The sequence below is a fragment of the Epinephelus fuscoguttatus genome, linkage group LG6 (genome assembly GCF_011397635.1).
Source record: "Epinephelus fuscoguttatus linkage group LG6, E.fuscoguttatus.final_Chr_v1".
NCBI lineage: Eukaryota > Metazoa > Chordata > Actinopteri > Perciformes > Serranidae > Epinephelus > Epinephelus fuscoguttatus.
The window spans coordinates 25,937,770-25,962,580 of record NC_064757.1 but is presented as its reverse complement, the minus strand read 5'-3'; the positions used below and the strand labels follow the sequence as shown (position 1 = coordinate 25,962,580).

Genomic DNA, 24,811 nt, shown 5'->3' with positions numbered 1-24,811 from the left:
ATCGTTTTAAATCACTGGGACCATTTCTTCTGGAGAAGAGGAGACCTCTGCAGATAATTGGCTCCCAGTAAAAAACTCCAGAACAATTAACACTGAGGGAATTCTAACCGGGAGAAGTTTCAGCTGATTGCAGTCATAGACTGTGTATAATAATGGATGTAGCTACAGTGACTTTATCCATTGGTTTGTGTTTTGAAGCCTGGAGTTCGGCATTTTGGCCATTGCCATCTTAGTTTTTTGGAGCCAGAAGTGACCATCTATTTTTTTTTTTTTATTGATTTTACACACAATAGCCACAACATTTTGTTTCAAGTCCATTCCCCCTTCATATTTGTGGCATATTAAATAAAACACACACACAAAACAAAGACAAACAAGACCCATAACACACTACCCATAAACAAGGGGAAAAAACAGTGATAAAACTACAAAACAAAATCCAAAATAAACTCATAGGATGGGATGATAAAGTTCATGTCTCTCAAGATTCTGCACATATCTATGTATACACATATACATCTTTATCAGTGTTAACATATTCTATTTCCCACTTTCATATTTTTAACCATTTCAGTCCATACTCATGCTAAGTGACCATATTTAGATGAGAGGGTGGAGCTGTGAAGAGTGAGGGGTGGATCTGACTAACAGATTGAACAACGCCTCACTCAAGTGGCCCCACCCTTAACTATGCAGACCTTTGGGCCGCAATATAATGTAAACAGGTGAGTTATTGAAAAAATTCACCCCCTGTATAGTTAATATGAAGGGGGAGATTAGCTATAGAAACCAAAACTATTTTTAACAGGCTGTAAACATGTTTATTTCTGCTGTCAAGTTGGGCATTTTAACTCTTTTTTGGAGTCAGCCTCTAGTGGACACACAGTGAACAGCAGGTTTTGGCACTTCAGCATTGCCTTCATTTCTCAGCCTCAAGGTTACTGCTTGGTTGCAATCTGCAATCCTCACCTATAGATGCCACTAAATCCTTCTAAATCTTACACACTGGACCTTTAACAGGTGCTGCAGTATTTACACAATATCATCATGTGTGTTATTATTACAATTATTAATATATCTTACTTTTGATATCATGGTTATCGTCTCACACACACACATAAAATCTTTATGTATAAGCATGTGTGTCTAAACACACTTTCCATTCTCACCTTCCTAGCCTATTGACCAAATGTTCAATAGTCCTTAGACTTCCATTTTGCCATTTTATATGCAACACAGATCACCTCATGTCTTCAATGTGTGTGTGTGTGTGTGTGTGTGTGTGTGTGTGTGTGTGTGTGTGTGTGTGTTCTGTAACTGCTCTACAACCTGCTGATGGAGGTGGATTCTGTGCTCAGTTAAGCAGGACTGATTGATTCAGCAGGAAATCGTTTATTTGCCCTTGTTGTGATTTACCCACCACTGCAGACACACATGAACGTAAACATCAACACACACACACAGCCACAGATTTCTCTTTAGCCACATCAGGTCAGTAAAACATGTAAAACCACCAATCAACACTAATGTCAGTATGCCATAAATCCAACGCATGTCTCCATGGCAACTGATGACTTCTTTTACATATTCACCTCCAGTAACAAGTCTTATCATGGCTGCTTTGTCCCACATACACGTTAAACTGCAGGAGACGGCTGTCTTGATTGTGTTTGTTGACTGTGAAGCATTTTACACACTTTTTAATGTGCTCAAAGTGCTTCATGTTTTCTGCTAACAACGTCTCACGTCTTTCTATTTTATTTGGAGTTGAAATTGATTAAGAATTAGGCAGAGACGCGCATGACATCCCTGTTATTTTCTCCTCGGTCAAACAGCTGCCACATCAGCAGTGGTTGGTATGTTCTGGTCATTCTCACCGTGCAAGCTAAGAACATTAGCTGGAGTCATTAGCTTTGTTTGCTGATTCTTTGTGCAGACATTTGCAGCTGATTCCCACCATAAGGTGAATGATTGACAGCAGCTGACTGTGCATTTGAATGATCGGACACACCAGCACTTGTGCCTGGACGGGCAGTTTATCACACTGAAGGCCTTGAACCCCAGATGTGCAGTATGTTCAGTCCCACACTCAGCTCAGCATTTACAACAAAAGAGCAATTAACATTTCAAGTAAACTGGAGCCTGGAAATCTTTTTGCTTTGGGAGTATGTCTGCTGTTTTCAGTCTTATTTTCTCTGTCACTTCAGCTGACACCTCCCCCATCACCACCATGATTGTCAGGATGTTTGTGGAGATTTAACGGAGAGTTTCCATTTTCCACCTGCTGGCTTCACTCCACCACCAGCAGCGTCTAGACTTCCTGTCCTCTCTTCAATGTTTAATGAAGATGCTTCAAGTCACTGGAGCCTCATCGTCAAAGTCTGTCTTAGTTGCCAACCTCAATAAATATTATTTACTTCCAACTGATCTCCGCCTAATGAAATGAGATCTGAGGTTGTGCCTTTATTTTTCCAGTTTTTCTGTTCTCGGAGTGAGCTGCAGCAACTCTTAAAACCAACTGTTTCTCCTTTATGTTGGATAAAAAGAACATATTCCTTTTGAGGCAGAGCAGCCATGCAATGACTTTGTACGAATAGTATACACGCCGCATATTAATACCAGGCACACAGCATCTAAGCCCTGAAATCAGCACCCTACATGACCCAGTTCATCCACCCTGCAAACAAACGTGAAATCCTGTGCATATGTTGTGTTTGGTAAACACTGCAATCTCTGACCAAGGCAACCTTTTTAAATAAATTTCTTGGTGAGTAATGCTCCATTTCTCAGCAAACAATCTTGTTATGTGCAGTAATTGCAGTATACTGTAGGTGTTGGCAGAACGGCCACGAAAAAAAAAGGCAAGATATTTCCTGTAAATGTCACAGCAACTCAGAAATAGTAAAAACAGAAACAGCACAGTGAGTAGAGACAGCATATGTGCCCGACTGTCCACAGTAACAGCATCAACACAGCATATTTATGTTACACACCAAGCAAAGCAGAGCAAACATTATTTCAGTAAATGCACAAAGGACACATTGTTGTAAAGCAGCCAACTATTTCAGGTCAATGCAATGAAGAGGAATTAAAAATAAATAGAGTACGCTGTTCACAACACACACAGGGAGCTCATATAGGCTAACCACACAAACACACTACGCAGCACACGTTAGTATATCAATATTTCATTAAACACCATTCCCAGTTGTTCTATCATCTTTACTGCCAGACACAACCACGATAACAGTTACCATAGTAACCCATTAGTTAGCAACAACAATAATGAGATTACTATTTTCAGTAATGAGTAAGTGATACAATTTACAGTTGCACAATTATTTGCTCCACTGCCTCGACAATTTGAGGGTCGGCTTGTTTGCTGACTTACTGGAAGTGTGAATGAAGGACTGATATCAGACTGCAGCCAAAAGTGTCAGCTAGTTCGGGGCTAAAGGTGACAGGAGAAAACACAACTCACAGTAACTCCAGTCTAGATTTTTTTGGTGCCAGTTACCAAGTGTTGGAGATATCAGCCAAAGAGATGTCTGCCTTCTCCTGAATATAATAGATTTAGATGGCACTTAGCTTGTGGTGCTCAAAGCACCAAAAACATATGTGTGGAAAAACTCAACAGCTATGTCTCCCCCAAGATTATAACACTCCACCCATCAATATAATATAATATTCCTTGTTATGGTAAAGATCATCCCTCAGCCACTATTCAAGTGTTCAACTACCCTTTCTGCAATAAAATGTTGAAACGGCTCCCTAGATCATGCGTGTTTGAATGTACACCCCATCATCCAATGTTCTATGAGCAAGCAGCAGCATACAATTTTTCCAGAAATCATGACCCGGCTGCTCAAAATAATCCACAGACCTTGTTGTGAGCAGTTTCATGCAAGAATTTTCTATCTACCAAACTACACCTGCCAACTGTGTCACTGTGCAAAAGGAAGTGTGCATCTACTCATGGAGGAGAGGCTCGTGCTCGTGATAGCATGAGACGTAAATGTTAATGGTAACATTAGCTAGCTTAGTGGTGCTAGATGAGCTCGCAGTAGATGCACCATGATGATTTCTGGAAAAAGACACTGCTGTTGAGTTTTTCAAATGTATTTTTTTGGCACTTTGAGCACCTCAAGCCGAGTGACATCTAGTACCATTATACTGAAGAGAAGGCAAACATCTCTACAGCCAATATCTCCAACACTTGGCAACTCTCACCAAAAATAGCACCAAAGGTAAGAGAAAAAAATATGTATTGTTTGATTCTGTGGTGAACTGTCCCTTTAAGCTAGCTGGTGCCGGTCATTAAATTTTTCCAAAACTGGCTGCTTCTTAATGTTGTCTGTTTCTATTTCTACATGTGAACACAATATGAGATGCATCGATTTATAATAATAACTAGATACCTGTGTGATAATCTGTCATGTTATGTTCACTTGTTTGTGACCACTTCCTGTTTTATTTTGAAATGTGTTCTCATTGTGTTTCTCATTGTATTTAGTGTTTCTTTTACTTCCTGATTTTTCCTGCCTTTGGTTTGTCTTGTTCAACTCACCTGTGTGTAGTTAGTTATCAGACCTTGTGTATTTAAAGCTCAGTGTTTCCCCCATTCAGTTGCAGGATTGTCATTGTCGCCCTAGTGTGTTCATGGTCTCCAGCCTTTTCCTCATGTTTGATTCCCTGGTTTTTGACTCTGACTTTTTATGGACTTTGCTTTTTGTGTGATTTCCCTCAATGGACTTTTTCTGCCTTCGCTGACTGCCTTCACATGTATGACCCCTGACCTCCTTAGTAAAGATTTGGAATTGATAAGCTGTTCTTGGTGTTTCGTGTTTTAAGTCCCAGTTTTGTACTAAATCAGTACAACCGAATGTCAAGATGGCGCCTATTCATTCCAATGGAGACGCTCACCTGGCGCATATGCCAGGTGAGGTGCCATATGAGCCTCGGCTCACAGATTTTATGTTGAGATGACATCACAGATTTTTAAAACACATTCTCGGCTTCAGAAAAAGTTTTATAAATATAAAACCTCCATGAATCAAAAATTTATAATAGAGTCATAACTGATCTTGCTACAGTTTGAGGTGTCCTGTCAACAGTTTCTCAGACGTCTCTTATAATCGTGGCCTGTGATGAAAACGCTTTTTGAGTTGCAATACTGCAAGTGACCACTGGGGCTGAGAAACAAAACTGGACAGTAATATTACCACTTACTCAAAATGTAATTGCTTTCTCACTGTGTGATGAATGGTTGCTTAACTTGCCCATCGCTGCATCCAAAATCATCAACAGCACGGTTTGGTGGATGTCCCATGTGACCTTTGTTACATCACCACGGAAACAATCAGCTGTCAGTGATCTCAGAGACAACGTGTCCCTATTGGCTGGTTCAGGTTTACTGTTATATCACTGTGATACAAGTAAGCTGTAAATCAAGTGTGTGTCCCTGTGGGTGTAGCTGTGATCGTCTGTGTCTCCATGCTGGCCTGCCTGTGGGGTGTGTGTGTGCGAGTTGGATAAAAATTCAGTTTGTGTGTGTGTGTGTGTGTTTGTGTTTGTGTTTGTCTGTCTACATCTCTTCAGGATTTTCAGCTGATCCGTGACAACAGTGTTACTAAGCTGTTAAATCTGAAGAGCAAACAGACAGAGACACACACACACAAAATACACGGAGGAGAAAATAGAAGAAACAGAATGAAAACAGCCATGCTGCCAGCCGTTTCTAGCCAGATCATCAAACGACACCTTTCCTCTGTCTGGTTCTCAGGGCAGACACTCGTGGGGAGAAGAGAGGCGGACTGATGCCAAGAGAGAAGACCAGACTGAGTGTGAAGCAGGGCCAAACACGCCGAGAGGCTGAAAGACAGAGTAGGCAAAGACGTAGCTAAAAAAAGGAGTGAATAAAAGAGAGATTGGAAGATTGACTGAGATGAGCTCGGCAGAGAGGAAGAGAGATATAAAGAGTCTATGTCATGTCCAACAAGGGCTGAATACATATTTTATATATCCAAGGGCTGGACATTAAAAATTAACCCGGTCATCCTGTCTCTACATGATCTCACCTAATGACGGCAAAGTGCTCCTCTCTCTGCCTCGCCTGAACACACACAGACACACACACACGCTTTAACTGTGTAGAGCGTATTCAGTTTAGCAGAAGCAAAGTGCACTTTACGTGTAAGTTCAAATATGTGTGTCTATCCATCCTCTACCATTTTTTCTCCATAAAGCAACCTCCTTAGAGCCAGCCAAGTCCAGACGCACACCAAGCAAAGAAAAACCAGAGACAGAAAATAGAAACCATCAGCATACTGAGTATAAAAACACACAATCAATCATTTATTGCAATCAATAAATCAATTATTTATTGCTGCATCTAAAGCAAATTCACAAAAAACACCAGTTAAACTTGGTAAAAGCTGATAAGTTTTAAACTTCATAGCACACAATCTGCCATAATAACTCATGATTGACCTTAACCCCACTTTGTGCGTCATATCATCATGTTAAAAGGTGATAAGTTGAGCTTGTTGGAAGGGCTACCCCCTTATAGTCGACCAAAAGTTAGTCGACCAGAAAGGTCATTAGCTGGCAAGATTTGATTGGTCGCTTGGTTGCAGAAAAAAAAGTGAAACTCTATTAGGAGCTGCGCCTTGTCAAAATAAATTAAAATCTATATGACTGGAATATGCTGGAATTTAATTTGAAAGGACAGACACAGGAAGAGGCCACGCTCAGCAGTCAGACAGGAGTCATGTTACAAACCAATCACAGCTGACAGATATCTTTCCCTTCTTCTGTAAATATTCAGTCTGATAAATACGGAAAAGTTGATCATGTTAGTGCAGGGCTACCCAGAGCTTTACATCTGTCCCACTGACGATAGGTCTACACAATTATAAACAGCACCTGGAAGAAGATCAGCTGTGCTCTCAGGATTTCAGGTAAATGGGCTATACGATGCTTGTTGAGGTTGCCTAGCAACATCAGACACAACCTAATGCCGTGCTCTTGAAAGCTGGCACAGAAAAGGCACAAGAGTAGCACCCAGAGCCCGACCTTGTGTTTTGCATGTGTACAGCCCCTAATCTCCAGGGCTGGTACCTGTGGGTATTCCACAGGCTAGTTAATAACATGTTGGACAGGAAATCCAAAGTGTAGGATCATTTTGAGAAGGTGAAGGACGAACCCATGGTGATATGTAAACTCATCTTCATTGGTCGACTACAAACATGACGTATCATCTGAAACATGTCAGTAGCTACATGCCCATTAGCCACTTAGCACAATCATTACTGCTTTGCCGACAGCGTCATTAACAGGTGGCTCACTCAGTGTGTGACGTGCACTTGTAGATAAAATATAGGCCTATATTATTAATGAAGGTTCATTAGTATGGTTTTGTGTTTCTCTGTAATATAGCTCAGCATTAACCAAGATGATCTGAGTTCAAAGTCTGAGAAAGAATAGTATCAGTAACATTACTGATACTATTCTTTCTCAAACCTTGAACTCAATAATAATAATTAAAGTAACATCGGAAACATGTGGGCAATTAGTCGACTAATGGCCCTAAATGACAACTACAGGTCGACTAGGAAAATTCTTAGTTGGGGGCAGCCCAACTTGTTAGCAAACAGTTGCTTACTTACACACCCTGCAGATACTGAGACACATATTCATCTGAACAGTGATGTGCATGTTCAGGAGCTATCTTAAAGTTCAGTTCACGCAGATTAAAATGAACTGGTTCGCATTCTTTGTTCACAATTTGAATTGAAGTTCAGAGCTCCAAAAAAAAACAAAAAAACAAGGTAAATAAAATAAAATCGTGTCATCATCATCAGGCACTCGCAGATATTTACAAAGACTGGTCAGATGCTTCAAGTTCATTGCTAATGTGGCTGACCTTCTGACCTTTTTTAAAAGACCCCACTGAAACATGAACAACTCGTACTGGTCGCCCTGACAATCACTAAAGCGACAGTTTTGCTGAATTGGAAAGACAGAGATAACATCTCAACGTCCCAGGAGCATCATCTACACTTCGTCATCTACATTTCAATAGAAATACAATAGAATACAAAGAGCTTTGGGCTCCATTCATTGACACCACCTATCTACCCTTGTAACATATACATGTACATACAGACACATGTACACTCCTACCTTGATGACTACCTCCTCCCACTGCCAGTGACACCGATGTCTCCACCTACATACACCTACACACCCCAGCCTCATACTACAACAGCTGAATATTTATTTACTTTACTTTGATTAATTTTTCATTATTTCTTTTTCATCACATATTTATTTCTTATTTTTTAATATATAGTATTAAAATTTCTATTATTTATTTCTTTAGATATATCCTTATTTGGTTTGCTATGTTTTTTACATTTATACCTCGTCAAGCTTTGTACATCACCCTATTTTGTTTTTTTGTCCTTGTGTTACACTTTTTTGGTTTGTTTGTGTTGTACCTGTCACACCTGTGTAACATCACTGTGTTAATTAAATTAAATTAAATTAATGAAAAAATAAAATAAAATAGAATAAGAAAAAATAATTATAAAAGACCCGACAAGCACAATTTGCATAAAAAATGTGACGTGCTCCACTGGAACCTTCAAACATCCGTATGAACTGGCTTCAGCTGCATGACTGAACTGCCATCAGCACTAACCATGCACGAGTTGGCATACCAGGTGCCGTAAATCCTTGGGTGTCATAAAACCAGCATCGTTAACTTATCATGAAAGTGAAAAACGCTCATGTTCAAGCTCACAAGTTACAAACTGATGAGTTTCATTCACCAAAAATATGAGCACATACAATGACACGCTCTTGTAGAGTTTATGTACAACACTGGATTTAAAGTCGCATTTATGGTCACTAAGTCCAGTATTCACTCTTGTTTTTTGCTCTGTTTTTGGTCTTTAGAGACTCAAAATGTTTCACTATGTTTTCCAGCTAGTTGCTAACTGTGTCTGTTTGGTGTTTGGTGCTGAGCAGGTAGTGTACAGTGGGTTTTTAGACTGTTTTCATTAACAGGTTTCAGGCACTTAAATTTAAAGACAATTTTAAGGTAATTTTCAGTCGACTTAAGGATTGATTTTTGCACAAATCATCTTTTTCTTATTCATGTATTTCAGGTAAGTATTAAGATAAATAGGATGTATGTGGTCCCATGCAGAGGTAGGTTTTAAGAATCTTTTTATACAGTCCCTGGTTTTATTCAGTAAGAATATGGTAATGAGAGTGAGTAAGGTTAATCTACATTTTGCCAACAGTCAAGTGCAAGTATAACGTAAAAGACAGTGTAAGATCCGGTTGTGGGTTTAAAGATTTGTAACATCAGCAATGAGGACTTTCAAGCAGAAGAGCTTGATTTACTTTGACACTTTTACTTTGACTGAAATTAGAATAAATATTTGTGGCAATCAAAACCTCATAAATTCAAATTTAAGACTATTCATTGACTTCTAAGACCTAATATTTCCAAAATTTCATATAAGACCTTTTCTTTTTAAGGACCTGTAGATACCATGGTTAAAAAACAGCACTAAGGAAGCATTCAGAGTGAACCAAGAAAGATGCATTATTGTATATGAAAATATAAAACCATGGAAAATAATAATGGAAAATAAAAAATACAGAATTTAGAATTTTGGTCCATGTCATACAAACTGAGCACGGGCAAAGCTATGCACATATACCATGTACTGATTAGGAAATAAATTAGCAACTTTGGAAATGGGTTAAAATCTTTCATTATAATGCAACTGACAAAATATTCTTTTTGTCCAGATGGACAGAAGAATCTCTGAAGATTATGGAAATACTTTCAGAACTGAGCATGCTGTTCAGCAATTGTTTGGGTTTTTCACAAATCAGCATGGATTTATCTTCCAAAAAAACAAAATGAATAGTGACTCCAGTTTCATGAAAATACATGAGAGAAACAAACCAGGGCTGGATTGAACCAAAAATAATTGTCCATTGATGTGTAAAATGCTCAAAGCTACCAACAAAATAAACAGCGCATCTGTTAAAATGAGAGTGTTGTTCTAAATCAGATGTTGAACACTACAAAAACATGCGCATTAGGTGAACTATTTGTCCGGATAGTGACTCTGTGAGCACTACAAGTCAAGCACTAGGACCCTGGGTGCCATGGCCCACTTAAACACCGCTTGTTGTTTAATTAATATGCATGCCAGCTCAATTATGACTGGTCCTTATCGACTCATTTCATGACACGGCATACCTAATTGGCTGAGCTGAAACACTGTGAGGAGAAAGAGCGTTAAATTCCAGCAATCACTGTGTGAAGAAGACACACACTCCTATCTGCACGCACACGGAGGGAGCAAAGGACAGCAGAGAGACTGTGACTTTAAAAATAATGATATGCCCCTTTTTACCTCCACACAAACCAATTTAAAAGCCTAGTGGCTGCCTTTAAGACAAATGCTACACTAATTCTTGGCCTTCCTCTGTTGTCACTGCAGCTACTCTGCAGGGAGATAGAGATTTAAGACTCAAGTGGACCAATTTGCCAATTTATTTGCCAATTAGGATGAGTGTGTAAGTAGGCTTTTGTGCGTGTGTGACAACATTGTCTTCCTATTATTAACAGTGCCAATATTTCTAAAGCCAGTTTCTATTTACCACCCCAAAACTCAACCCCCAAGCGAGCCAATGAATGGATCGATCCAGAGGCTTGACCAGGATACAACAGAGACAAATCAATGTGGTGGATGCGGGGTGAGGGAAAAGCAATGCAGAGGATCAAAGTGGAGGATAAGAACTGGGATAAAGACCTCCTCTCTTTCTGTTTCCCAGGATGCAGAAAAGTATTTTTATGCACATTCTCCACAAGTATTATCTTTCTATTTCCTTAAAATCCTTTCTTCCTCCTCTTTTTTGTTTGTTTTAAAATTGCATTTAAAGTCCTTTTACATGGAATTGCCTTTTTGACCTGTTTTATGTCCATTCAGTCCAAGCAAAGCACTCAGTGCATTTAATGTCCTTACTGTAAAGCACTTGTGCTGCATTTCTTATCTGAAAGGTGCTCTATAATAATAATTAAAATGACTGCTATTATTATATAGTGGATTATATTTAAACAACACATTGGTTAACATGTGGATGGCACAAAGTCTACTTGATGAGGTTAATTTGTTAGCTTAGATTCAGGAACAGGGCCACACCTCAGCCACACCTCTGATTACCTGCCCTCTCTTTCCCTTCCCTTCATCCATCATCCTCCCTTCCTCCTCCCTACCAACATTCCCTCATCCTCTCTTCCCTTCTCCCCTCATCTCTTTTTATTCAATCTGGTGCACACCTCTCCCACGTCTCATTCTAGGTACCGTCTGGGGAGCCTGAAATTAGCTCTGGTGGAAAGACGCCTGAGACGGAACCCCCACACTGAGTCTCCCTCTGCCCGATCTTCAGTACATCCACCCAGATCCCTCTTCCACCTTCACACCCCACATACATCCATTCACCAGTCCTCAACAGTCAACACTTCCCGAATTACAATTTAACATTTAAACAACATATTGTTGTGGCAGGGTCCTTGCTAGTGAAGTTATGGTTTGGAAAAGATCATGTTTTGGGTTTTTGTGGCACTAACCCAGCTGGAAATGAAGGGATGTCTTGGAAAAGACCAACTGCTTTTTGTGGCAGTATTCCCAGTGGAAAAACAGTGAGTTTGGTAAAAACGAAAAAAAAAACAACAAAAAACATATTCGGTGGCTAAAAAGCTCCTGGAAACACAGGTAATACTCACAAAGAAACAACTGTTTTTTGTCTCGCACAGTGGTCTGCAGCGAGGCAGGCGTCTTGCCTAGTTCCAACCTTTATTTAACCAGGAAGGGTCCCATTGAGTTACAGTGACTCTTCTTCCCAGGAGTCCTGGCTAAGACTAGTTGATTTGTAACTGTGCACAATGCCAACATTTTCTTCTGGCAGCTGGGCTGAAAAAAAAAAAGTGAGCTCGCCTGAAAGTCATGGTATAGTTTGCACACCGGTCCTTGATATTATTTTATACATATATCACTAAAATACTACCTGATGAAACTTCGGGACTCTGCTAAAAATTTTAGTTCTGTGGGTTTCATGTTGGCTGCACAGCATGAGTTTGTGATTGACCATTTAAATGATTAGAAAAAAAGCAGAAAAAGCTGGGATAGTAATATCTTTAAACAGATTTAAAAAGTAAGCAGCAGAGGCAGGATGCAAATACAAATTATCCTCTGAAGCTATACTGACTACGAAATTGGAAGAGAGAGGCGGATGATCAAACACTTCCAGTGGAGGAGCTGACTTATGGAAGCAATCCAATTTAAATTATGGGGAGAGACCTTTGGAAAGAGCCGCTCGACCTCACCACAGCCATCCCGCTCGGTAATAGTCTCCCACCATCACATCATTTATCAGTAAATGTTTGATTAATAAATCCAGGCTGTCTTTGTTTTATACCTGAGAAGGAAAATTGAGAGAAGCCGTGTGAAGGGACGAGGAATTATGTCATATATCAGAGTGAAACCCACACAGCGCCAGTGTAGTATTGATCTCATGAACTGCACAACAGAGTACGTTGGGTTTAACCTCTTCAACCACTGACCCACAACAGTAATGGACTCTCGCCTGCAGCTACAGACATGGCATTTAGAGGAAGTGCCTTCATCATCAGTTTACCAGAGCCAGATATAAAGATACATTTTCCTATACTTAATAAGTAGTTTACATCTTACTATTATTCAAGTAATATTTTAAGCCATATGGACTATTTCAAACCAACACATTGTCACTTCAACCTTCCCACAAATCGAAGTTTGGTCATGGACTTTCCATGTCCAGATATGACGTGTAAGGTACCACGAGTGCATTGGATGTTGACGTTCTGGGATGATGTGTCAAGTTCTGCCTGTTACATGCATTGCCTTCTGTCAAAATACACTTCCGTTTTCACAGGAAATTTACCGTTTACATACAGTCTCTTTCAAAATAAGTGCACTACATCAGTACGACAGGGTTTGGCTTTATAATCTCACATGACGCCAGCACTGCTCTCCCAAGTTAAAGTTAGTGTTTGTTGGACCCATCCACTCTTCCTGCCTGCCCCACTTGGTCTTTCACACCTTAACTGTCATTCTTGTCCCACCGCATTTCCCCCAACTCCCAGGCACCATTAAACTATAACAGCACCTGGCCATGTAGCATACCAATGATAAAGGACGGCTTTTTTTCATTGGGTGTCTGACGTCGCAAGTCACTGCCAAAGCACCGACTTCCACGGAGTGAGACTGGGTTGTTAAAACACGGTGCTTCAGTTTACATTAACTGCATTGGGCTCAGGTTGGTTCGTACATAAAAGAAAGAGCCTGTTGGGTTCAGATCAGGCTCAGTTTCTACTCTCTTTGGACAGGAATATGTGGTCCTAGTGAAACTCTACTGTTAATATCCTGCCTCTTTAATACGGTGTTCAAATTAGTTAACATTTTTAAGCACTTTGTAACTTTTGTTGATGATGCCTGGGATAATTTTGTAATAAATGGCTATAATTTGCCATGGGAAGGTACAGTGTAGACCAAAATTTAATTTGGAAGTCCAAAACATCTAACTACAACCTTCTAATTAAATAAAACAAACTTCATGAGGTTCTGTTTGTGTTCATGGTAAAAAACATTTTACTCTTTTTTTCTGTTAAATATATCCATTATCGGACAAAGCAAATATAAAATTGTGCCTTTAAATGAGTTAGACTGAAACTTCAGGTTCTTCTGAATAAATTGATGTATGGCACTTGATGCTGACTGCTAGATTGAGTTAGAAAATCAAAATAAATACAGGAGAGTCAAGCGACCCCCAAATTGTTCTAGGCCTTTAAGGGTTAAAAAGTGCAAATTAACTAAATCTAATGTCCCTTACTTACAAGTGATCAGTACTCATTTCCTCAAATGTTGCTGTCTATCATCAGCAGTTTTTGTTTACAAGGGATAAAGTCCAAACAAATGATATCATGTCAGTATACATTTAAAAAAGACACTAATCTTCTGTGATATCATGTTTTAAATAATCTCATCTATAAATATACTTCCACTTGTAATCTTGCCATTTAAATCATTTACATATCAAACCAATAATCCTTCCCATCCCTGTGAGCAGTACCCATAACGGTGACTGTGACCTTGTTCCAATGTGGAAGGAGACACAATTACCCTGTGCTTGCATACACACACGTAGGTGGGCACACAGGCATGCACAAATTAACACACATGATATAAAACATGTCATGTGAACCTGCTTTCACGGCTGGCCACGCAGCCTAATAAGCTTTAGAGGCAGAGCCATAAATTATCAATATATGGAGCAGTACCTGTTTCTGTTATGACGGATCTCCATCACTCTCGCCCTGCGTACAGCTGGACACTAACTCACAGGATGGCAGGATAGATAAAGTGTGATGATGATGGCATGACTGCATCTGCAAAACACTGCTGCTATGAGCGTGTGCACACGGTGGGTGCATTGGAGCAGCTGTCTTATCTTCGCAGTGCAGGGTGTTCAACATGTCGAGGCAAACAAATAAACAAACAAACAATCCATGACAGAGAAAAGAGAGACTGTGTGTAGAAGACTTTAAACCTGCGAATTCATATGTTTGTTTGTTTATTTTAATGTTTTTGGCACAAATGAGTGTGTCTCTGTCTGTGTTTCCTCACAACTGCCTCTCTCATTTTTCCTCATGACTAACACTATGATGCAATAATTAACGGTGCGGACATCCTGCAGGAAAAGAGGTTAACACCCCAAATATGCACACTCGCATGATGATGATGATGATGATGATGAGATTGATAGTGTTTAAATTATGATTGCTGTCGAACTACAGCAAAAATAGGAAATAGGCATGCAGGAACATGCAGGTGAGGTAAAGTAAATAAATAAATAAATAAAAAAGGTAGTGACCATTGTTGGGTAAGGGTTACTTTAAAAGTAATCAAAGTACATTACTGTGTTACTTTTTAAAAAGGTAACCAGTTACTTTACTGCGTTACTCCCTGAGTAAAGTAACTCTATTACTTTAAAAGTACTTCCAACGTTACTCCCTGAGAAAAGTAACCCACGTACTTTTAAAGTACTTTTGAGTATTCTACATTTCCTATTGGGCAATGGACCACAGGGCGCTAAGCCTACATTTTTTTGTCTCCAAAATTAAAGTTATGGACCACTTGCCCTTCACTGAGATCCAGTTCTCCCATCACAGCCGTCACTTTGACCAGTAGAGACACAGAACAATCTGCTGCCGTAGACAACTGTATGACAACAACACCCCAGCGTTTTTAATATTTCCTCTAGGGATGTTACCACACAGAGTAAAAGGGGGAAATGATGGTGTGAAACAGCAGAGGCACTTTGTCAACCCGCTGAGTTATTAACGTTACTGTCATTAGCATCAAGCTAGCAAACAATGGTACATCCTCACGGTCGGACATAAAGTAATAACATTAACAAATAGCGGCGGGGCTTTTACTCACCACAACTGCAGAGGCTCCCAGCTTCATTTGAAACAGACTACATTATAGACGCTCCGTTATTTATTAATCCCTCTGTGTGTTTATAGATTTACTTTTTATCCGCTCCTTGTCTTTGTAAAGTTAACATATCGCACCGTCATTTCAAACTCAACACTTGTTTCAAATTAAAAGCCCCTTATAATCTCAGCTGAGAGAATCCCTCCATTTTCTAAATAGGCTTTTATTGTGAAACATTTGTCAGAACTTCCTGTGGAAGATACAGCAGCTTGACAGTTTACTTATGGCGCTTCAAATAGGCCTATAGCTCCTGCCATCTGCTGACGCTTTTAGGTGACTACAACAACATGTCGACTGGCACATGAACAGACACAGTGACTCAAATAACAGTGAAAGTGATAAAAATAGGAGGAGAATAACCCGATGACATCACACACGCCGTGAAAGACGACCAAGGATAATTGGTGAGTACCAGCGTGTAGCGTGTACCAGGCATAATGCAAGTCCTGAGTCTGAAATATGTCTGTCAGCGAGTCCTCCTCCACCTATTGAGACTCCACCATAGACAACAGCAGCATTTCTCCGACCACGTAGTGAGCCACAAGCTCCGTGGCTTCTTTCAGACTGATAGGCTTAACGTTATCTCCGTTATTAGAACCAAACGACAGCCGTTGCTGTTTCGGAGCTGAAGGACCAGCGTTCTAAAAGTAACGGAAGAAACTGATGTCTTGTTTGAAAATGTACTGAAGTATTTGATTACTCGAACAGCAAACTAACGCCTTAGGTTACTCGTTACTGCAAAAAGTAACTTTGTAACGCCTTATACCCAACTCTGGTAATGACCAGGTGCCAGACTGTAAGCAGCACACATCCAAGCAGAAGCCACAAAAAACAAGGACCTGGCAATGAAAAAAACGCAAATATTGCGAGGTGAAACCAGACTGTAAAAAGTAATGGTTGTAGCTACCTTGACATCACCCATTGGTTTGTGGACTCTTGTTTTGAAGCCTCGAGTTTAGCATTTCGGCCGTAGCCATCTCAGTTTTTTGGAGCCACAAGTGAGCATATTTGTGTAACAGGGTCAATTATACAGCAGTAGTAAAGTGTAACAAAGTCAATCATATATTTGTAATATTAAGTAATACACAAAATTTGTTTCAGTTGTTATTACTTGACATGCTTAGGCCTCCATAGTCAATATATGGGGGTACCCCACCTATAAAGGGGTATCTCCCACCTTGCCTTTCCACACTGGCTTCACCTTTCAGCCCTCAAGGTTGCCGCTTGGGTGAAATGCCAAGTGGACAGAGCTGAGGTTTAATTCTAATTTCATTTTCACGAACAGTCATCCTCACTTCCTGCATAGTATACCTTTAAGTTTACTTCTTCTATAGCTTGTTTAAATTTTGTTTCGTGCTTTGAAAAAGTGGTAGCAGTGTTTGTGTTGCTGTATCTGTTTCATCTGTTCCACCCCTTCTCTCTTAAACTAAATTTACACCGGTATGAATAGTCAGAATCAGATACCAGATATCTTTTTATCGCCCTCACGGAGGGGCGACAATCGGAGGAACCTGGAAATAACTTTCTTCCCACCACTTTCTGAAACACAAGTATGATGAAGTGAGGGGAGTGAATGCAAACCTTTTTCCTCGCATCTAATCTAATAAATAACCATGTATTCTCTGCTGTATACAGATTAATATGTGCATTACCGCAACAATTGATAACCTAGGCCTATTTGTCAAATGTGTGCTACTTGCATGTGTGTTGCATGAAGATATCTCATTCTATACATGTGTGCTGTGGCGACAGTGAATAACCATCCGTCCTTCGAAGGGATGATCTGATGCTAATGTGTCCTTGAGCAAAACAATGAATATCAATCAGCCCCGTGTGTGACCTCTGACTTCTCTTCTCTGTGGTTCATTTTTTGACAATTTCCACCTCTTTGTAGAGTCTTTTCCAACAACAATTGACCCGTTTTAACACTTCCTCCCCTTCCTGGTTTAGCGTTACCTCTTTTTCTCCACCTTTTCTTCCCATTTTCCAAAATCTGCCCTGTCTGCCAGTCTCATTTCAAATCTGTTTCATGTTTTAATCTGCTTAATCTGTTTTCCCTGCAGCCGCTCCACCTCGTTTCCTCTTCTACTCCTTCCTACACCCTGTTGATTTGCTGCCGTCATCCTCTCAGCTCATGTAATGTGACCAACCATGTCATCTTATATTTTGTCTTATCAACCATCTCTCTTTCTTTCCACCTTCACGCATTTCTTTTGATGTTCCCCTTCCCTCCCTCCCTTCCTTCTATCCAGCCGTCTCATCTCTCTCTGCCTCCTCTCAGTTGCGAGCACAAGTCAGAAGACGGATTATTTCTCTTTAGTCATCTTCGGAGGAGCATCAAAGAGGCGCCAGCACGCAGGATAAGAATAGAAAACTGATGCTATTTATAACTTGTTTCAAAGAATGCCTACCAGCCGAAACAATAGTACAGGCTCAGCATCACTAACAGACACACACACAAACACAGCCACAAAAAGGCTAGTAAATAAAGACAGACAACACCTGAGCTACACACACACACAAACACCTCTCTTTGACCGAGCAAAAGGCAGACGCAGTGAAAAACAATCCCAACAACCATATGCATCTTTAAATAGCCTGATGTATTGATAAGGTGACTCCCACCAGAATAGATACAGACCCACCAGCAGGATGTATTTCAAGCTTTCAAAAGTTCAAGTTATCAGAAGCTATTTCAGTCCCACGCAGCAACTTCTTGCCCAGTATGGTGAATTAATGTCTGTAATTGCAGAACTTTGGCTCATTGGCTACTTTTAAATCTTTCATGCAAGCGAGCCTCGGTCACCCCACCCTGCAAACACACATATACTGTATGTCCACACGTACACACACTCGTGGTGTAGCGCATCGCTGACAGCTGACTGATGTTGGCCTCATGAAGAACAGTGATCACCCTTAATTATACATGATGTGTCACAGAGAAGGAGGGGGGAGGAAGGAGAGAGATAGAGAGAAGGGAGGAGATATAGATGAGCGATGTAAAAATAGAAAGTGAGAAAAGGTGGTCAGAGGAGTAAATACGAAGCTGTAAGTGGAGCAGAGAATAAGTGGGATGAGAGAGAGAGAGCAGGGTAGGGAGGGGTGGAAAGATGAGAGAGGGGAAAGAGGAGAAGGACAGATGGGAGGATGAGGGGATGAGAAGAAAAGCAGTGAATGATGAAGGGGAGAGGAGCTGAAAGCAGAGGAGGTCAGTGTGTATTGATCTTGACGTGTCTCTCCTGCAGCAGTTCTGACTTAACATTACCACCGAACATGAGAGCAGCAGGCTGGACACGTTCAACCCCCGGGCTGTAGACACCCATACAAAACACACACACACACACACACACACACACACACACACACACACACACACTACCTGCCTTCTATTCTGCTGTCAAGCTATTCTTAGAGTCGCAGTAAACAACATAATTATGCTCAGCTGTAGGCTGTTGCCATGTCTCCAGACCCAGGACCTGACATCTTTAAAAAACATTATGCATCAAAATATTTGTATATTTACAAAGAAAACACATCCAGGACTCCCTGAAAATCAGCTCTCAAAAACAAGAAAAAAAGCAGTAAAATGGGGGAAATACTACTCGTAAAATTATCTGCCAGTGGAACAGGAAAATTTCCCCTGCTAAGATTTTTTTTCAAAAGTAGCCTAAATATATCTAGTTTCAATAAAGCCACGGATATCTTAAAACTAGACTAAACTAGGCTAAAAAAAGTACACCTATCTATATACAAAATATTTAAAGATTATGTTCTCAGTATGTAAGAAAATAGGCATAAATTTAGCAAATAATAATAGTATTGTGTTGAAATGAGGCTGTAAGTTTTTGCATAATTTCTTAAAACCAATAGAGCGACACAAAAATGCCACAGAAGGACAGAAAAGGTTGCTACAGTTGAAATGCCCCGTTTTCAATTCAATTCAATTCAATTCCGTTATTCATTCATTTCTGTAACCGCTTATCCTATTAGGGGTAGTGGGGAGCTGGAGCCTATCCCAGCTGACATTGGGCGAGAGGCAGGATACATCCTGGACAGGTCGCCAGACTATCACAGGGCTGACACATAGAGACAGACAACCATTCACACTCACATCCACACCTACGGACAATTTACAGTCACAACCTGCATGTCTTTGGACTGTGGGAGGAAGCTGGAGTACCAGGAGAAAACCCACGCTGACATGGGGAGAACATGCAAACTCTGCACAGAAGGGCTCCCCTACCCAAGGGTTTGAACCAGGAACTCTTTTGCTGTGAGATGACAATGCTAACCACTTTTCCACCACACCAATTAAATTCAATTTAATTTTAAAATTAAATTTTAATTTTATTTATAGAGCCAAATATCACAAATCACAACCTCTGTCCTTGGACCCTCACAGCGGATAAGGAAAAACTCCCCCAATAAAATCCTTTTGTCAGTCTCTAACAAGCTTATGTTGCCTTGATTTAAGATGTTTCAGCTTACTTAGATTTCACTTGTTGCATTGTGTCAATTCAACATGCTCTCATCCCTACTTGTCATACTTTGAGTCTTGGACAGCCTTTAGCGTCATTTCTTGATGCAGAAGTGACAGTGGCAAGCAGCAGAAGTCGACTCACATGACTAAGAAGCGGCTGGTGGTTAGGTTAAGCAATAAAACCACTTGGTTAGGGTTGGGGAAAACATCAAGGTGTACAGCCCAATCCCATTTCTACCTATTAAATCTTCCACTTGGTATTGTGTGACCTCGATTGCGAGATAACCCTTGACGAGGAAAGTGAGAAATATTAGGATAGAGATCTTTCCCTAAGAAATGAGATACCACTTCATGCAAATCAGCGTGGCCGATGTGCAGGCATCAGCCGAGTTGCTGATGAGTTTACGCTAGTCCAACCATCTGTTGTTTGTATAGCCTACATTCAGATCGTACAGCAACAAATTGTTTTCCAAAACTTGCCGAAATTGCTGACTTCGCAAGGTGTTCTGGGAAATTTCATCTTCCACTTTGTTGAAAGTGTGGGTCTGGGCTCCCTTGGAATCTAGGGTGGGTTTTAAGTGTTGGAAACCACTTCCACTCAATTCTGTTTTGGGACACCACTAGCCTAAACGTGAACATGCACAACCAAGTTCAAGTGGGTATTTCTAGGGGAAGTGTGGGTATTGGGACAGGCCCTACACATGACTGAATTTAAATTTCCTCGTTCTTAAAAGGTGCTTTATTTTTATTTTTATGCTCACAGTACTGAGACTGATGTGTTATGCAAGGACCATCCCAGTCATAAATTTTCTTCCATTCTTTAGGCAAAATTGTCTATTGCCTTAAAGAATGTTCACACTTATTGTGGCTTTTCAAGATATTTTAAAGTCTTCATTTAATCAGGATAATCCATGCGGTGCCAAATGTTTTGCCCTGAGGGACCCCGGCTAATGCACCCACGTTTTATGCAAAGTCAAGAGCTGACGCCTTAGAGGAAAGTCAAAGGAAATAAGGGCATCAAAGACTTTAGCAAACTATTCAGTTGTGACGCATTTGCTCACAAGCACAATTTATGAACAATTTTAAAACACCATTTTTATGATGGCGCTCAATCTAGTGCTTTCTTTGGCATCTCAGCCTGACCTACATATTCAGCACGACGGGGAGAAAATGCGAAAGACAGACAGCGATAATGCAGAGAGAAGAAAATAAGCAGATAAAGTCAGAGATGGGAGTCTCCGTAGAGTGGAAAGAGGAGAAGTGCTGTTGTTGAGCAGCAGAAGTGTAGCATGAGGAGCACAGGATGTCATGAAATATGTAGGAAGGAGCAGCTCAGCACCGGAACACAAAGCCATTAAAGAAAGCCCTGGAAAAGGCAGTCAGCTAGAAATATAAATGTCCATTTCCTTATCGTGCACACATACACAGACACACAGCTAAAAGCACTTCCACAATGTTGGACTCGTGCATCTGCTGGTGAAAAGCCACACTCTAATGTTCTCAGACGTGTACACAGAGTTTAACACACTTTTGTGCTCTCAGGACATACGAGCACGCAGGTATACATGCATGTGAGGCTGAAAACACAGGAACAGACACAACCTCCCCCCCTACCGCTCTCCCTCCTCTTCTCAGCGCACTTTATGGTGTTTTGTAAATCATTGATTGGGTACCTGTAGGAGAGCAGCGAGACAGTTAGTTTGACATGCAGCGAGTGTTTTCAGTGTTTCAGGGTCGCACAACAGGGCAGCTGACAACTTCTTCTAGAGGCGGCTCAGTAGGTGCTGCTCACAGCTGCGTTCACTCTCAACTCTGTTCAACTTACTGGGTTGTCAACAAGCTGGTGCTGCTTTAAGGAATTTGTTGCAATATTTTTCTGCACTTTTCTTTATCAAACACGTTTGTGCTCTGTAATCATGCGTCATAATTTGGCAGACTCACAGGATTTTACTTTTACCTCTCTGGCAGCAGCTGCAGCCCATGCCCAGAGGGACCCAGGAGCCACACAGGATCTAATTTGTTTGTGGAAACGGGGAATCTTATATTTTCCTTTGTTCGGGCAGCCCAAAAAGATTTCAAAATTAGATCTCTCATGGGAATTGTTAAAGCCTACAATCAGGTTTTATTCCTTTTATGTCAGTTTCTCAGTTGGATGGAGTTCAGTTTTAAAGGTGGTGGTCTGTGCATCAGTTCCTTGTTGGTTCAAGTTAGGTCTGGGTTACAAGTCAAAGGTTTTACGTCAGGTCAGAAACACAGATTGATGGTTAATGCTAAAAGCCATAAGCCAGGAGAAATGAAAAACAATAAATCTTCCAGCCACAGTTCTGGAAAGGTTACACAGGGTGTCTACAGATATAACCAAGTTAAATTGAAGACTTTTTAATACCACCTTATATTAAGTCAGGAAAAATGATAACGGTTGGATGAGTTTAAGTGTAATGTGTGTCACGTAAAAGAAAACAAAATCTCATTGCTGTCAAAAATCCTATTTATGGGGCATTGGTAGCGTAGTGGATAGTGCCGGCACCCCATGTACAGAGGCATTGCCTCGCTGCAGCAGCTTCGGGTTCGAATCCGGCTCGCGGCCCTTTGCTGCATGTCAGTCCCCACTCTCTCTCTGTCTCCCCATTTCACCCTCTGTCCTGTCAATAAAGGCAAAAAAGCCAATAAAAATAATCTTATTTATTATTGTAATATTCAGGGAAATACTGTGGGAAAAAACTTTTTCTTAACTCTTGGGTCTGTCAGGCTGGAAAAATGTTCACGGTAATGTGACCGAAAATATTTAAGAACTATTGAATCTGAATTAAATTAAATTCAAGACTTTTTAAGGCCTTATATTAGGAAAACTTTTCTCTAGGCAAAGACCTGTAGACACCCCGTTACAACATGAAAGTCACTCAAAACCAATAAATGATGAGGGGGAAACATCTCAAAGTCTGATCCCACTGATTGTGAAGTTTTAGCAGATGGCAGACCATCATCTCGTTAAGTCACCTGATACAACTTTATCTTCTGAGTATAAAACTACTCTATTATTCCAACTTCCTGACCTCTATCATGTTTTTCCTATTTTCCTGGAGGGTGGGGTGTAGTTACTCTGTAATCAATAAAAGATTTATGACTTCTCTTCCTTAAATATCAAATGTCTCATACTCCATAGGCTGTCAGATTTGAACGTGAATGTTCCAATTTTAGATGCAAGTGTGCGGAAATCTTTTTCTACTAGTCTGGACTTATTGATGTTTCCAGCACCTTGCCAGGACCAAGCTGGGTGGAGCAGTGTATGTTCTGCGTCAGACCCAGATTTCTGAAAGTGATGAGCTTTCTTTTTTTTCCAGCCAAGGACCCCTAACAAGATAGAAACTATACTGTGGAGCCCTTCTTGTGTGTGCCTTGGACTAACATGACATAGCTTACACACAAGTGGATAATTATAATGTTATTAGATTAGAAAGTTATCTACATGCTATTTTAGATCTAAAAATTAAAATGTAAAAAAAAAGGTTGTTTTTCATACTGAATCATGATAATCTGATAAATTTGAAAACTTTTCACAGCCTCCCTGACAGAGGGCCCACCCACCCCACTGTGAGTCACTACTTTAGCATAAATCCTTGTCTGTCAGTTAAAAGCACATTTCTAGTTTTCAATAATATATTAGAATATCCTTGTTTTAGTTTGACAATGCAGCATCTGATCAGCTGAGAGCTGTACGGGTGACGGGGCCATTTGAAGCTGGCTGGGTGGAAACAACATGTACCATCACTGCTACAGGGAAACAACAGAGCGAAAGCACAACTGTCTCTCTCTCTCTCTTTCTCTCTCTCTCTCTCTCTCTCTACACACACACACACACACACAGCTTCACATGACTAATTGCAATCAATAACCCCAACAGCAGTCCTCTCTGTCCTCATCATCATCATCATCACCATCAACATCACCACACCCATCAGCTCCATCATTTCCTCTGCCATGAATCAAACTTCATCCTAACTTCTCTCCATGTGGGTCACATCTTGCTTGGACCCAACTCACACACACATATCACTGCTGGATATGACTTTCCCTCTCTATAACCCATATCTCATATGAGCTGTGTGGGGCAAAAAGCATGCAATCTCTCCAGTAAATCACAGCAGCGTTGACAAGAACATTACGTTAAGATGGTGTTTGCTGCACAAACATGACGCTATAATCAGAGTCATCATAAACAATATGGGATGTTACAGCAGCAGCCTTATTATGAGAGTAGCTTAATTCACCCGTGTGATTAATTTGCTGCGTCCACGTGATATTTGCAATGATCACAGAGGACAATACATGAGGTGGATGAAGCTGTCGTCTCACCTGGATGCTGCAGGAGATCTCGGAGTCGTCCAGTAACCGGATCGTGCAGAGGACCTCCTGGTCCAAGGAGCGGATGCTGGGGCTGCGAAACCGGAGCATTTTCATCCTTGTGTCGGTTCTGTTTCAGCTCCTCATGTCAGCGGATCCACAGGCAGACCAGATACGCACATACACGGAGGACGTGCGCACACACAGGCGTGCATGTATGCGCCTCTCAGTCGGGTCTTGTCACCCCTTGTGACGCCCTTGGGAATGGATGGGTGGATGGAGAGGTGGATGGATGGATGGATAAGAGAATGGATGGATGCAACAGAGCGGGATGGAGGAGAGCTTGCATCCGTCTCCTGTC

The 24,811-nt window shown here is 40.7% G+C and overlaps 1 protein-coding gene across 3 annotated transcripts in view; it reads right to left on the bottom strand.

Annotated features, from left to right (window-relative positions):
* Positions 1 to 24,808, bottom strand: part of frmd3 (FERM domain containing 3) — an 89,768-nt gene extending 64,960 nt beyond the window's left edge. For all 3 annotated transcript variants that reach the window (XM_049577900.1, XM_049577901.1, XM_049577902.1), the window contains exon 1: positions 24,463 to 24,808. In XM_049577900.1, coding sequence (XP_049433857.1) covers positions 24,463 to 24,567 — 105 coding nt within the window. In that variant the 5' untranslated portion in view covers positions 24,568 to 24,808. The remainder of the gene's footprint in view (positions 1 to 24,462) is intronic.
* Positions 24,809 to 24,811: the final 3 nt, after the last annotated feature.